We start from the raw sequence: 15,936 nt of genomic DNA, 5'->3' as shown, positions 1-15,936 counted from the left end.
GAAAGGACGCATACAAATGTAAGAACAAGGCTATTTAAAATTTTCACAGCAGAGTTCGCTGTCTTTTGACGTAGCCCAGAGGTTCCCAAAATGTGGGGAGCGCCCCCCTGGATGGGGGGCAGTGGTTTTCTGGGGGGGGGGCTGTTGTTTGTATGAAAAACATTTTTAACGAAATATGGAAAAATATTTATAGCATCCTTCGCAGTTCAGTAGTGGCAGCCATCAAAACAAAGTATCGTTCTACGATGAACCTGGAAAACGACCTTAGAGCGGTCATTTGAAAACTCCAACCTCGGTATGATAAATTATGTTCACAGAAGCACCCACATCCATCCCACTAATCCAGGTATGAACCGTATATTTTATTAGTTTTTTTAAATTAAATGCATTGAATAATATATACTAAATTATAAAATAATGTATACTCGTAGCTAAATTTTATGTCAAATGTTTGCTTGCGCTTGTTCTGGAAGGGGGGGTGAAATTTATGAAATGTTTTAAGGGGGCGCAAGGTATAAAAGTTTGGGAACCTCTTACGTAGCCTGATTGCGGCAAGAAGAAGGGCGAAAAATACCGAACAGAACATTAATATTGTCTCCGATTCTGAATTCCAATCGGGGTCCTTTTATTTCACCGTGTGTACTCTGGAAAGCGTGAAAGATATCTCCAGAAATTTAATCCTTGAAATCACAGAAAATAACGAAAGGTAATTTTAGTCATTCAGCCTGTCCGGCTGACATTATTTCTTTGCTTCATTGCATAAATGTAAGCCCGAGGCAACTTTCTCTGTTCAGTCCCTCCATTCGGGGTAATGTTCCTTGCAAATGCTAATACCACCTTTGTCACGTTCGTTGTGAACGTGATGACAAATTTCTTTGCGCATTTCGAAGGTTTTTCTTTTTTTGTGGGGGGAGGGGTGGGTCTGCCTCAATTTATACTCCCCGCACTCCAGATATCCCCAACACTAAACACATGAAATGAAGAGTGTTCTAAGTCACCAACTGGAGCGTAAGGAAATATTTTGAATATCTATCGCAGTCTGGATGCAAAACTGAATCAAATCGTCGTATTAGTATCTCTTTTGCATATTAAAAATTAATTTTCTATAAACAATCTATGCTGAAACCATCAAGGAAAGGGCACACTTTGAAGACAAAGGCGTATATGGAAGGAATTTTTTAAAATAAAGTTTCAGGGGTGTACTGGATTCATCTGGTTAAATATACGGGTTCTCACGATGAAACTTCGGGCTCTATAAAGGACGGGGAATTTCATGGCCAGTTCAGTGACTATCAGCTTCAGCCCCAGATGGAATCTACTCCGCGGAAGCAACTGGTCAGTCTTAGCGAGACAGGTTACGAGGATGGAAGATGGATTAAACTGGCTGAAGATCTTGTCTAAAAGAAAAGACATGCATGAATACAAGCGTCCGAAATTAAAATTATAAGATCTCTTGCTGGATGAAGTTAAGATACTAGAAAAATTTAAGGTATCACGAATCAACTGAGAATATTTTATTGAGTGATATTTGAGGTTCTCACGGAGGCAAGTATGAAGATGTGCGTCTTCAGGGTTGTAGCATCGTGTAGTTTGAAAGATACCGAGCGACGTTTCAGAGGAGCTTACTGCTTCCACCATTATGGCGATCACCCTACAGGGCGCTACAAGCCAGAAGACAAACGCCTTCACGTTTTATTAAATTAAAACACGATACAGGACTAAATAAAAAGTGACTGGAGCTCCAGACGGATTGTAATGAAACTGAAAGCTGAACGAGTGCCTGTAGGGTAAGAGGCATTGAAGGCCCAGGAACACGACGGCAAAAGCAGGAAGGGCTTTGGCGACAAGGAACCTGCCAGCCCTAAAGATTTGCCTTTTAGCAGAAGGGACGACAGAATTAAAAGGTCCTGTCCCGTATTAAGGTTAGATTTCATGCGAGGTCATTGCAGGTAAGATTAGTCTAGAAGTTTTGAGAAAAGTCATAAAATATACCCCCAGGCAGACAATCGACTCTGGGGCCACTCAACCGTCATGTTCGACACGGTTCTGCTGGCCTAATCCTCAGTGGTAGAGGTGATAGGTGATATGATGTGATTCATGTCTGGGGTCTTACTGGGACACAGGCCTGAAATCAATTAGGAGCTGAGTGAATCTTAATAACTCAGAATCTTACAATACGGCACAAGACACGATCAGCATCCATGAAGAGAAAGTGGCGATACGTTGTCATGGCAACACTCGCATCGTCTTTTTCTAAAATACAAATAATATATTGCTTGTCGTGTAATGATAATTGGAAATCTCTCATGCATACACGTAATTCTTATTAAATAAAATACCTCCATGCCGGCGTGACAGCGCCATTATGGTTATTAATTGAAGAAATACGCCAGAGTATTATGTCTTCGGTAAAGGAAAAGGCAAGGATATTGCTTCCAGGATCACAATTTATATAAACGAAATTCCAATAAGATCTCGTCTGTTGCACTGCCGGGTTTTTGAGCTGAATGTGCTCGTAGGTAGATGTCTACGTTTCGGAGAAAATTTTTTTCATCAGACCTCATCGCCCTAACGATGGTGGCAGAAGTCATCTCTGAAACGTCGGTCAATTTCTATCAGACTACGCAGCGCGCTACATCCCAGAAGACAGTCACCTTCGGAATATTAATTATCCTGGTAACTTCACACAGAAGTTAAGAGCCGGGAAAATTTCTCGCGAGAAACAGTGACGTTGCTTCTTAAGCATACTGTTGTGAATGTACCTTACAGCTCTCGACAACCTACATTTGTGTTTGCCAGTGCAGTGCTCTGCAGATTGAGGGCACGATGTCATCGCCCTCCGTCCAAGTTCTTGCCGAGACTTTTTCGCTAACAAAAATAAAATATTTATCTCGCTAGATTCTGTGTGACAGGAGTTGTAACAGGCTCCGCGCATTTCAATCTGCAATACTGGCGCTCATTTCCCTATCGATACATATCGAATGTACATAGCCTTACTCGTCTGTTCAATAATCGCATTATTATTATTAAATAAATTAATTGAATTATAATTATTATTATTCAGTGTTAACGGATTATTCCGTCTGGTCTGTTCTAATCCAAATTCAATTATAAAACTTTGAATCCTCCAGATATCTGGTAAAACCACTTACTTTGAACTTTATCCACCATCTGCTTTTAAAAAATGTCTTACATCCTTAAAAAAATTACTACACTTCCAGGTTAAATTCTCCTCCGTCTTCAGGTAAAAAAAGGGTAGTCACGTGTTCTGTTGGATCCGGTAGACCGATCTGTTCCCTCTCTGCATTCGACATGACCACTTTAGAAGTTCCATTCCTCCCCTGCAATAACTGGCTTCAATATGTCGGCCTCTTCCGTGTCCTTCTGCGGTGTACACAGACACTTTGTTCCCCTATCCAGAGAGTCATACACGGTACCTGAAGGATTCACTCTTTTGGGATTCATTTTGAATTGGAACAAATTAAATACGTGACAGTTAATAGAAATTTTCAATTTCCACAATGGTTCTGGTTATAAGTCATGTGGTAATATCGTGTTTGATAGGAATTATATTTTGAGGATGATAATATAAGGATAAAGTATTCTTCCCAACAGCGACCTTCAAACTGGGCATGCGGATTCCATCACTCAAGTGCAGATGTCCTTCCAGTCATGTTTTCCTATTCACAGTACGTATAATGCTTAGACTATCCGGGTCATGAAGATGGTTTCCTTGAAATATATTTATGCTTAGATAACGCAGTGGAATCTATTAACGATGTATAGATACTTCAAATCGATTATAAAGAGTCTGTCTCTCTTCTAGTATTTTAGAGCGAGATGTTGATAAATATCTAAGGTAGAAGGACGACTCTGGAACCAATCCACGGTGTGTTTCTTCCGTCATTTTGAAATAAAGTTTCATGACAAACGTTTCGAGTTTCTGTTCGATTAGGATCGTCTTATTGACGACGGAGTTGCACTAAGAGGTATGAAAAGTTAGTTTCTCACCCACGCACCATGGAAATCAATGGAAGTTATGCATAAAATCCAGAAAGAAGTCTTAAACATATGCGAGTGCCTACAGTCGAATTACGTGCTGAATTACAGACGAACACAGCGTAACCTCCTTTTTCGAGACAAACCCGAAATCAGCTGTTCTAATAAGAAACAATCACGAATAAAACATAAAAGTAAAGCTGTCCTACTACACGCCACGTAGGCGCTTGGGGGGAGAGTTTACGTTCAGACAACAAAATTATTATTTAGCTTTTCATCACGCAATTTCCTCCATTACAGAAACTAATCGGTCTAGGCTCTTAGAGATTATTTCCATATCTCAGTAACTTAATCAATATGGTTCACCCGTATTCAAATCTCTATCTTGCTGTTTTGTTTATTTGAACTACATCATCCTCCGACAGTTTCTTGATCAAGGACAGCAGAGACACGAATGTGAACTCTTGACCTAATGTACCATCGTTCAGAATCCTCACGTATTGGGGTCAATTACTGCAGCCATCTATGGCTCACCGTACTAAGAGAAAGACAGAATGAAAGTGCTGACAGATACGTCACACCGACAGCGGAAACCCCTTGAGATCCAGACTGGTACAGGTGAAATATTGACAAATGGATTTCGTGCTAAGATCCGTTGGTTCTCAAAAGACTCGACGCATTTCGTTTATTTTTGAAAACTTATTTCAACTTCCGTTAAGTTTTCAGAATTCTGACCTAAGTTTTGAAGTGCCATTGAAACACCTGAGCACTTGTGGTTTAGATGCAAAGTAACTGAAGCGTTCGACATGTCGATACGGCGTTTCTCTGTGTTCAGTGACATTTTTGGTACACGTACGAATTTATTGCCGGATACATTAACGGTTCTAGTAAGAATAAATTACTCAATATGACTCGTTGTCTAACTATGAAAAATATCTGCTCATTATCATGCTTTCGGAGAAAATTAAAATAAATAATATTGAAAAAAATATTGATTCTATATTAAATAATATTTCAAGTAGTATATTCTGTTGATAAAATAGCATATACGGGCTATAATTGCTTTTAAAGAATAATCTTCAAGTATTCGACTTTCTGCAACACGTAAATTCCCTTTGATTCTGATAGTGAACAGAAATAATCCAACCATTGTCTATGCCAGTGGTATTCAACCTTATTATGGTTCGCGTACCCCCAGATATAATTTCTCTTCAACTTTGTACCCCCAAAGTTGTTGGTGTATAATTCAAGTTATACATAGTATATAATCTACATCTAAAATCAATAAAATAAATAACATTACTTATTATTTAGTGTTTATCATAAAATAATATTTTTTTTTAAATTTCACGTACCCCTTAAGATGTCTTCGCGTACCCCCGGGGGTACGCGTACCCCAGGTTGAATAACAATGGTCTCTGCCATGTTCCATTTTAAAGCCATACTTTCTTATAAGACGGGAAAAAGAGGAACCCCTTAAAGTGGAATGTGTAAAAGTGTGGAGAATGAATTTCCTCGGTAATTTTATGTTAGGGCAATGAGGTTAACCTAACCTTTCACTGAAAGTTATTTCGAGTGTTAAACAAAAAATTAAGTACCGTTATGAGGTTGAGGAGAAAGGGTTGGTACCGCGAACATCTTTCTGTCAAGAACTTTCATAGACTTCACTTGCCTTCAGCCATCCTCATGACGAGCGCGTCGTTATGGGTTATCGTGCCTCTTTGCAGAAACCTCGTTCGCTTCGTTGCGCTCACAGCGGCAATGGACTCACACGAGAAAAACTTTTGCATCTCAAACAGAGACACGGACTATTTCCAGTACTTACTAAATAAAAAATGTCACATGCTCTCAATCAATGCAATTCCCACTTTTATAGAAGGTTCATCACCGACTTCAGAACACGATGGATTCTATCCGGTGTTTTTCGACTAAGTCAATTGCACCTCATCTCAATTACTCAACACCCATCCTAATGTCATCCGAGCATGCTGTATGCCCAGCTAATCTCATCACAGATTGTCAGAGTGTGGCCCGTGGACCTCCAGTGGGGGGAATCTCTCGTGATGACTTCATCAGACACATCGTCCACGCAAATGACATTGACTCCAGATAACTCTTCAATCACTGGATCTAACCATCCTCATGTTCTGACGGAACAATCAACCTCTTAAAGGGCATTAACAAATCGAAAATATAGATATAATAATACAGCAAACGAGCCAGAATTATTAGCTATACGTACATTTCCTAGATTGTTCTAAGCAGGACAAGTTATAACGTCATAGATGTTTGTTTATAAATGTAAAACAATCCGGTATTGATTATGATTATCCGTCGCATTCAACATCGACTATAAAGCGTAGATTTGCGGTTTCTCGGACGTACGGAGGCAAAGCGGGCTGCATTCATGTCAAGGGCAGACTTTACTGGGTATCACACAAAGAGCTTAATTGCCAAGCCAAAGACTTGAAGGCTGAGAAACAGACCTGCCTTTCTCATCTACGTTTGTCCTGTGCAGTGTTTAATATCACCCGAATTTTCGAAGTACTTTGTCATGTGGAGCCGAGACACACCTTCGTCCAATCCTCTTGTCTTATTCAGATGCTTATTCTTCGACTTTATGAATATATATTTATGTATTCCATATTTCTTCGCCTTTAATTTTGTCCTCTACTGTTCGACCTTTAATAAGCCCTAAAAGTTATTTTTATTCTAATTAACCCAAGTTTCATTTCCATGTTTAATTGTGCGAAATTATATTACTTTATTGATGTTTAAATTCGTCTGTATTGTTGTTGTTTAACGTCGCAAATATTCCTCGATACCGAATTATTTTTGTGTCACACCTAAACAAAACCTGTCAGTTTCAAAGCAAATACAATTAAAAACTTGTACAAATGAATTTAAAATAAAGATTAAGTACAATACAAGCCATTTATATACATACTTTGTGACGTCGATGTTGTATGCACCAGCAGAAGGACCGTTGTGATAATGAACGCCGTTCGCCAGACCCACAGTGGTGCCAACTGAAAACAAGAAAGCGCGATGTTTCATATGACTTAATTATAGCATTTACTTAACATATTCTCTTAATGTAAATACGGAGTATCGGAGCCAAGTAGTTAACACTCACGCTTCGTATTTCAAAAATTTCGGGCACAAATCGCTGCTCGGAGTTAAATTATCCTGACTGAGGGTATTTGTGATTCCCCCCCCCCCCCGAGATATCTTAAATTCGGCCACGACCACTTCCATTTCCTTTCCAATTCATTAGATTTAGATACTCCTATCATTCGACGATACAGAGTCTGAGCTACTGAGATCGCTGAATAGTTTAATAAACTGCAAATAAATATTTCGAACACGACTTGTAGGTTATTTTGCATTACAGCATTAACGCAGAGCATAATAAGATGGAACAACCGATTCGAATAGTAAGAAGACAAGAAAAGGATTCGGAAGGGGGCGGTCATCGTGTGTTTCAAAACAGTATCCTTGTATTTGCCTACAGATACTGCGGAAAATCATGGGAAATCTTATTCAAGACAGTTGGTAATCAGATCGTAATTCGAACTGGGCACTTCAAGAATACAGTTCCTAAACGATACCTCTGCAGGAACCTGCTCGTTCGAATTCTGTACAGGTAGACAAATGGAGTCTGTGCTGGTTAGTACCTCGCTCCGGTCTGAAGAAAGTTCTGCCGGTCACACGAAGACGTCGTCAGTCAATTCGCCACGAAAGAGAAAGTGATATGGTAACGTGTGGTACGTTACCTTACCACAGGCTGCAGTCAGCTGCTAGTCATGAACTGTAATTGCATTGTCTCCTTCATTCTCTATTTAAAAAAAAAAACTTGACAAGCCTCAAGACAAGTGAAAGATATGTTATCCATTGTCAATTCTTTTCCCTCTCTGACGCCGATATATTCAGCAAGCATTCATTTGCCTTCTGTACCCGTCACAGGCGATGATTACGAGTCCATGCATCGTAAAGAGTGTGATTGAAACACGGAAAGGTCAGTATATTAGCATTCTACAGAGATTGCGCTTCGTGTGTCTGTCCGTCCTTCTGTCCTATTCATCAACGGCTATAACTCCTAGGTTCTCTCAACAATTTACTACGGACTTCATGCATCAGAGACCTTAAAATATTCAGACGTTTTAACAAAGTTGAATGAGTTGTTCATAACTTCGGCAGGTTTTCCAAACGTTTCGGTAGACATTAAAATTACCATCTTCAGGGAAAACAGGGTTAACAATCGACACGTCTCGTCCCCGAAGTTATACACTGAATTCCAGTCGCATAAACCTGAGGACAATAATTAATTAGTTTTGTAGTAACCTACAGATACTAACAATCTCCATCCAATGCTAGAGGGCTAAATTAGTGTGATGTCGTGCGGACTTCTAGGTGGTTACCATCGTTTCGGAAGACCGTATCACTTCCATCTTCAGGGCCAAAAGAGTGGTTCCCTAAAGAAAATGATACTTCCTCCGACACGTTTGTACCCAGGTACAAATTATGCAACCCAAAAGATAAAAATTGATACATTTGTCTTTGTAGTACATTCTCTTCATTACGTGTTCTTGTTCTCTGATTCATTGACCTGCTGACAAATGAATATTAGGGGAGTATTTCATGGGGATAAAGCGGTCGGAACTGTAAGCAAAGCACACATCAATACAATGCCGGGGTCTAGAATTCATGGAGCTTTGCCTCTCACCTCCTGCGCTTAAAACAACAGGGATATCTTTCCTGTTACCTTCGCTGCTTGTCGTTGGAGCCGTCATAATATTAATAGGCTGTCACCTGTGACTTTTGGACATAATTTATGAAACGCTTTATGTGATTAGATAACTGGATAGTGAGACGACATGTTTATGACAACCGTCCTTGAAATCAATAAAGTTGGGTATTAAAGAATGAAATCTACAAACGTTTCAGTGCCTGAGCAATCAAATTTATTCTCGTGAAATGAGGTTTTAAGGCGGTGAATTTGTAAGTAGACGGCAATGTTCTGGAGGAACATGCCGTCCCCATTTTTAGTCCTCAAGATTGTATATTTACTTACCGACAAGTTTACACTGCGTTGCAACCCAGAACGCCAAATTACAGTCAAATTTCCCGCATTCCATAGCCTAGTGGTAGGGTTTATTCACAGCATAATGCAACATTTCAGAGCCATGTTCAACATCTTTCTTTTAGTTTTCAGTATTATTTATATTATAAGCAAAATAAAAGATTCTTTTGATATTCCTGTTTTATAAAATTCAATGCTATATCAGTGACAATTTAAACTCAAGATCTGAAATGCTTCGACGTCAATCAGACGATCTGTTTCAACTTCATTTGTGAGCGCTTAATCATTTACATGGCTGTACCAGTCGACCATGAGTTTAAACGAGTTACTATGTTAATATCTAATGTTAGCTTCTATTAAAAGCAGATTCTTGAATATGGACAGACCGGTAAAAACAGACAGGCAGAATGCATTTACGCAATACAATATAACGGTAAATTTGTTTCGCGTAAGTTATATTTTTAAACATTTCTTTCCGAGAACTGTTAAAACCTGAATAATTAGACTTGCTGACATTTTAGCACAATACACGAAACGTCAACTCGTACATTCTAAATACACAACTCTCTGTGACTTTATCTTGTATCGTTTTATATATCCTCTGTCGGTCTCAGTCCGCATATAAATTTCAGTTCGAAAATCCTGACAATATAAAAATAATGTGATCAAGTAATTGGGCCCCAATGGATCCTTTCTGTAGGAACCGGCCAATATTTGAAGAATAAGAAATTGTCTCCAAAGCTTTTACGAACTGAGTCCATAATTATTAAATCCTAAGAATACACAAGGAGCCGGTTCGGAAATCTACGCTTAAAACGTTAATTCAATGAAATTTTACTGATATTTCCTGTTTAAAATACAACACATCCGAGAATCATCCTACTGAAAATCCTATGACAAAATTCGCATAAATTTACACACACATAAGGACGTGCATTACATACATATATATTTTCTTGTTCGTTCTCAAAATCCTGTTCGTATTTTGCATGACTACATATGCCACGTAAAATAGGTATAATTTCCCCACGCGTTAACCTATTACAAGTAGCACTCATAGTTAATAGCTGTGTCCGATTTATACGAATATTAGGCTATATACAGTCACGTTTTAGTCGTGGCTGGTGTAAACTGAAGACGCTGTGGATTTCCTCCTCACTAGTTTTAAGACGATCATGCAACCGAACATGTTAGACGAAGAGCTAAAATTCCTCAAGGCATTCTTAACTTAACGTTATCCGGAAGAGAATCAGCCAACTAAAAAAATCACTGTATTCGTGTTTGAAAAGCTGGTTCGCAGACACAATACAGTGCGATAAAGAACTTAACGGCCTTATCCTGTCATAAATATTAAAATAATCACAAACGAACTTTCCAATGCAGCACATTGCCGGAGGGATTAGAATGTTCCTTTACTGTATTGCAATTAGTACCAACCGCTGCCTTCTCATATCTGTTCAAGGTGTTTGGTAACGAGTAGAAAATCACTCCGCAGAATTATTAGGCTGTGGTACAGAGTTATACTCGGAAAATACCAGGTTCGAGTCTGCTATCATGACTCTGAATTTCTTTCGTTTCACCTGCTCTAGATCTGAACCTGGGACTAACCGAAAACGAAGCAGGAGTTCTAACCACGCGATCGCGACACTCATACTGATTAAGTGTGAGAAATATCAAGGAACACTTTTGCATTCCTGTACTTTCGCTTGTTAGTGTCTCAAAAAAGCAAATTTGGAACATTATCACAAGCCTGCTCACTTAAATACGAATTAACGTCAAATATATGGTTTAATGACAATTAAAATAGCAGTGATAAACTTGACTGGAATCGTAATAAAAATTTTCTTGCTAATAACCTGGGGCGTGCAGCAGCCTCGAGGTGTAACCAAGTTCTCCAAGGTCTTTTTGTCCGTTAGTGTGTCACTCTGAATTCCTTTACGGTAAGACGACTTAATTAAAAGCAACGCATTCACTATGTGTCTTATTGTGAGGCGTGTATGTTGACATTCACATTAAAAAACTTATTTTACCGTAATATAGAAAGTTACGTATCTGAGTAAATTTAAAGGGTTTATCATCAAAAAACGAGTCCATGCCGACATGGAATTGTACATGGACTCTCACCCACAACGAGAAACGCTAGGCGCATTGCTGGCTTTAGGACCTGAGCGTCCGACAAACTTATTAGCAGATAACCTTGAACTATGGACCGTCATAAACAAGCGACAAGAGGAACGAAAGAAAGTCCTGAGCTTCTGTCAAAGGACAATATTTATCAAGCAGTGTTCAGCGAAGTGAATCCGAGTCTAAGACGACATTCAGAATTAACCGCAGTTTACAAAGTGTCTGATTAAAAAAGTGTCAACGTGTTCAACCTTCTTCTGCTGTTCCTTCGATAACCTGTCCCTGCCTCAGTACTCGTTCCATCCAGGGCTTTATCGGAACAACCACGTAATAAAATCCTAAAACGCAGTTATTTTGATATATTTTCTGTTAACTTTAACGCACGTTCCAAATTACGTTAATGAAACGCATAACTAAATATGAATAACAATACAGATTTCTGTCTTCTGGGTTGTTGCGCTGTGTAGTCTGGTCGATGTTAACCGACGTTTCAGAGGTCATACTGCCTCCGTCATCAGAGTATGAAGATTTCTGTCTTCTGGGTTGTTGCGCTGTGTAGTCTGGTCGATGTTAACCGACGTTTCAGAGGTCATACTGCCTCCGTCATCAGAGTATGAAGATTTCTGGCTTCTGGGTTGTTGCGCTGTGTAGTCTGGTCGATGTTTACCAACGTTTCAGAGGTCATACTGCCTCCATCATCAGAGTATGAAGATTTCTGTCTTCTGGGTTGTTGCGCTGTTTAGTTTGGTCGATGTTTACCAACGTTTCAGAGGTCATACTGCCTCCATCATCAGAGTATGAAGATTTCTGTCTTCTGGGTTGTTGCGCTGTGTAGTCTGGTTGATGTTAACCAACGTTTCAGAGGTCGTACTGCCTCCGTCATCAGGGCGATGATCACGATCACCGTGATCACGGAGGCAGCAAGGACCTCCGAATCGTTGGTTACTTCTACCAGATTACGCGGCGCTATAACCCAGAAGAAGGCAGCCATCTTCACACTCGCCTCCGACAGAACCTCATATTCTACAAATGTTAAAAGATGGAACATATTGGTGCAGTGAATCGATCGCTTTGCGAGCTTTCCACTTCTTTGTGATATCGACAGCTGCAAAGTGACAAGTCTGACTAGGGCAGCCTTCATCATCATGATGATATCACCTGACATCGTTAAACGTCGCCTTTGGCCAGGAAGTGAGGTCGTCAAGGAAACGCTGCAGTATGAAAGATCCTGAACGGCTCTGACGGCTGTCAACACACTTTCAAATTCCGAGACAATAGCTCATCCACGTTGCTTTCGTGTCGAGATGTCCGGCCATCTAAGGAAAACGTTCCCGTTGCTGACAGTCACGACAATGACAAGTTTCTCACACGGTGAACGCTCTGCTTGTGACGACGACGACTGGCTCAAGACCTTGCGCGTATGAAGCCACCCCGAGGATCCACACAGCTTTTCCATTTCTCTCATCCTTCGTCATATTTGTTTCTATGATTTGCGCAAACTGTGAGTTATGAAGCAAATCCTTGGGTTTCCACTGAACCCGACTGACTGCACACGTCCACTCCATATGCTCACATCCTATTTCTCTGAGATTCATTTCAATATCATCCTCTCATTTAAGTCTGGATCACCGAAGTGCTCAAATTCCCTTGAGATTTCGTGAATAAACTCTTTTGTATGTTACATCCCATCCATGCTACATGCCACACCCATAACAACTGAATTTAACTCACTCCAGGTACCCCATTTCTCGTCTTCTGTGTAAGTAATAGTTGCATGTTATAATTGGTCCCACAATGCATTGCAATGGAAACTAGCTTAAAGGTCACCTCACGTCACAGTTAAAAAGCAAATCTTTTGCTCATGAATATGTTTTTTATAGCCGTGACCTGAATTATGCAGAGTCTTTAAATCGTGTTAAATGACATCTTCAGGACACCACGCTGAACGATTTTCGTTCAGCTTGGTGGAGGTTGATGTTTCGGTAAGAAGTCAAGAGACTGTAATATGTCTGTAGATTTCCATCTTTCTCTAAAGATACTGAATGGATTTCTATGAAATTTGACACCAGCGGCCTGCCCTATGAGTTGCCGATTAAATATTAAAGTATATAAAATTATAATTTTATACGGGTATAAAACTTGGTCTCAAAAATTAAGAGAATAACAGAGAGTGAAGATGTCAGTACGAATAAGGTAAGCAGAATGTCAAACAAAGTGTTTACAAAATATATCTACAGCAAATGAAAGTACACTATTCCATATTTGCTAATATTCATGTGGTGCGGATGGCATTACTACACACTTTCACGCTAATCCTACCTTACGATTTCTGAAGAAATGCCAAACTTTTAACACCTTGAGATTCATATTTTTTTCTAATATATTTCAAACCTCTAAGGCCCGGGTAAATTTACTTCTCCTTTCCTTCTCTCCTCCATTTCTCTTTCGTTATTTAAGTTTAAAACTGTCGGAACGAGTCCCCGACAGATGAAGTGACAAGAGACCAGTTTGCTTCTCCACACTACAGATTACCGCGTTTTCTATCTCCGTCTGTCCATTCCAATCTAACAGATTACTTTCTAATTAGACACACGGAACGCCCAGATGCGAGATCCCGCAGAGATACCTAAATTTAACGACGTTTAAAATACGCTGGTAATTATAGTTCCTGGTTACGTAATTCGGCTCTTTGTCCCGCGTCTTCACGTCGTTGTTCTGGTGTCACTGCGAGCGGAACCCAAGAACGTAATTCCTTCCACATTTGTCCACGTGAATACTCAACTTTCCCTCTGACAGACTTGCTAATTGCTCGTTGCAGTGAGTGACCTTTGTTAGTTGTTGAGTAACTCCAGTCCGTGTGCTGTCAACAAACACAATTAGGCCTAGTTTATTCAAACAGGCATAAATGGCTTCCTCTTCAGTACTATCGTAGATTATTAAATGTCAACTATAATAAATATACTTGTGCTCATCTGTAAAATGATACTGATCACTGCGAATAGTATAATTGTAGGCTAAAGGAAGTTTTAATTTGTTAAACACCGTCATTCGACCCAATAAATATTATTTTATGCGTAAGCAAAATGTTAATATTTAGACGTTTGCGTCATTAATACCATTGAATGACTCAGAGAATGCAATGAAATCTTCTCGGGCGATCAGCAGTGACAATGGCGTTAAGCGAGGATTAAGATATTATCTCCGCCTTTCTCACACGGTTGATCACTCGAGAAGATTCCCTTGCATTCATTCGCCATGAAAACTTCTAATCTTACACTGTTTAACAAAGCTTTTCCATTTTCATTGGTTATATAGTAATAGTATACAATGACGTTAAGTATTGTTATTATTATTAATATAATAAAAATAATTGAATTGAATTATTATTATTATTATTGATAGTTGATTATTCGTCATGAATGACCGGAAAATCTAAAGTAAACGCACAACAATATTATCGCACAATGTCCAAAATTCCTTAACAGCAAATTATCACCAAACAAACAAATAAAGCTACCAGCATTTGTTTATTATATAGACAGATTACAAAGGAATTGTGTTACTGTTTTTGTACCGGGGTGCATGGAACATACACGACACACGTTTCAGTCGCAATGGGGGAAAGGAACACAAACTGCTTCAATTTTGAGAAGAAATAGTAAATTATGGCAACGCTTTTAAACTTGGCTGTCATGCAACTCTCGTACATTCACAGTCTGCCGTCTGTTCAATTCCCTTTATTTTGCAATATTATTCAACCTGGAAAAGAATTCCCTGCATTAGAAAGCTGTGCGTCGGTTGAAATTGTACCTTCAAACTCACAATTCCACAACCGTAACATTATTTTGGTGCCACGGACACGTATTTGCGAAAACCATAAAGTAATTCGCGTTCGGAGCTAACTTAAGCATGCGCACTGAATGCAGTTCTTATGCCTAATACGAACACTGACCCAGTTCCCGACATGCCGAAAGAAAGGAAAAGTGATGGTGTGTTATCGCAAATCGCGACGAACCATTTACCCAGCTAACAAGTATTGTAACGCAATGCATTACGATGTTCAGATGTAACAGTACGAAACTGCAATTCGAATTCCTGAATTCAAAAAAAAATATATGAATAACTTATTTTAACGACACTGACAAATATATTTATTTAATTAAAATTAAATTATTTGGTTATTCCGTCAAATCACAATGTATTGTGATTTGACGGAATAACCAAATCATTTAATTTTAATTTAATAAATCACAATATGATGCAACTACACTATCTTATAAATATATTTATGTTACTTAAAACTTTTAACGGCGAAACTTAACGTAATGTGTCGTACAATAAATGCACTGTACGGCGTTTGAATCTCAAAACTCGTTATAACTAATTGGGCCGAGACAACGTATTGTAATATCCAGGTGTGTGCGTCACAATAGTCTGTCCCTCTTCTTAATGAGACCACCAAGTCGTGTTAATATGCAGTTAACAGGTGGAAGTTCTGTGGCTGCAGCTTTCACCTACTTGAAACCCCACCCTACTGCATACCGGCAGCACCTGTTGAGCTGCAGCACGCGTTACGCGCGGGCCGGAAGGGTTGTCTGCGCAGCAGGCGTTAAAAATCGGACACTGGAAGAAATGACGAACAGATACGGAACGACAGAAGAGAAATACAAGAAGGTCCAGGTATAAATATCTGAGGATAACATTTCTTAATAAAATGTGTCGGGTAGGGA

General features: G+C 39.3%; 1 protein-coding gene across 2 annotated transcripts in view; it reads right to left on the bottom strand.

Moving 5' to 3' along the window:
- Cht7 (chitinase 7) overlaps positions 1 to 15,936 on the bottom strand; it is a 55,921-nt gene that overhangs the window by 16,905 nt on the left and 23,080 nt on the right. For both annotated transcript variants that reach the window (XM_022070191.2, XM_022070189.2), the window contains exon 2: positions 6,947 to 7,028. Coding sequence is in view for 1 of the 2 variants with exons in the window: in XM_022070189.2 (XP_021925881.1) it covers positions 6,947 to 7,028 (82 nt within the window). In the remaining variant the exon portion in view is untranslated. The remainder of the gene's footprint in view (positions 1 to 6,946; positions 7,029 to 15,936) is intronic.

Source organism: Zootermopsis nevadensis, unplaced genomic scaffold (assembly GCF_977971745.1).
Source record: "Zootermopsis nevadensis isolate Lab colony 2312 unplaced genomic scaffold, Znev_1.0 Znev_ptg000028l, whole genome shotgun sequence".
NCBI lineage: Eukaryota > Metazoa > Arthropoda > Insecta > Blattodea > Termopsidae > Zootermopsis > Zootermopsis nevadensis.
Note: the sequence above shows the minus strand (reverse complement) of the source record. Positions and strands in the feature narration are given on the sequence as shown.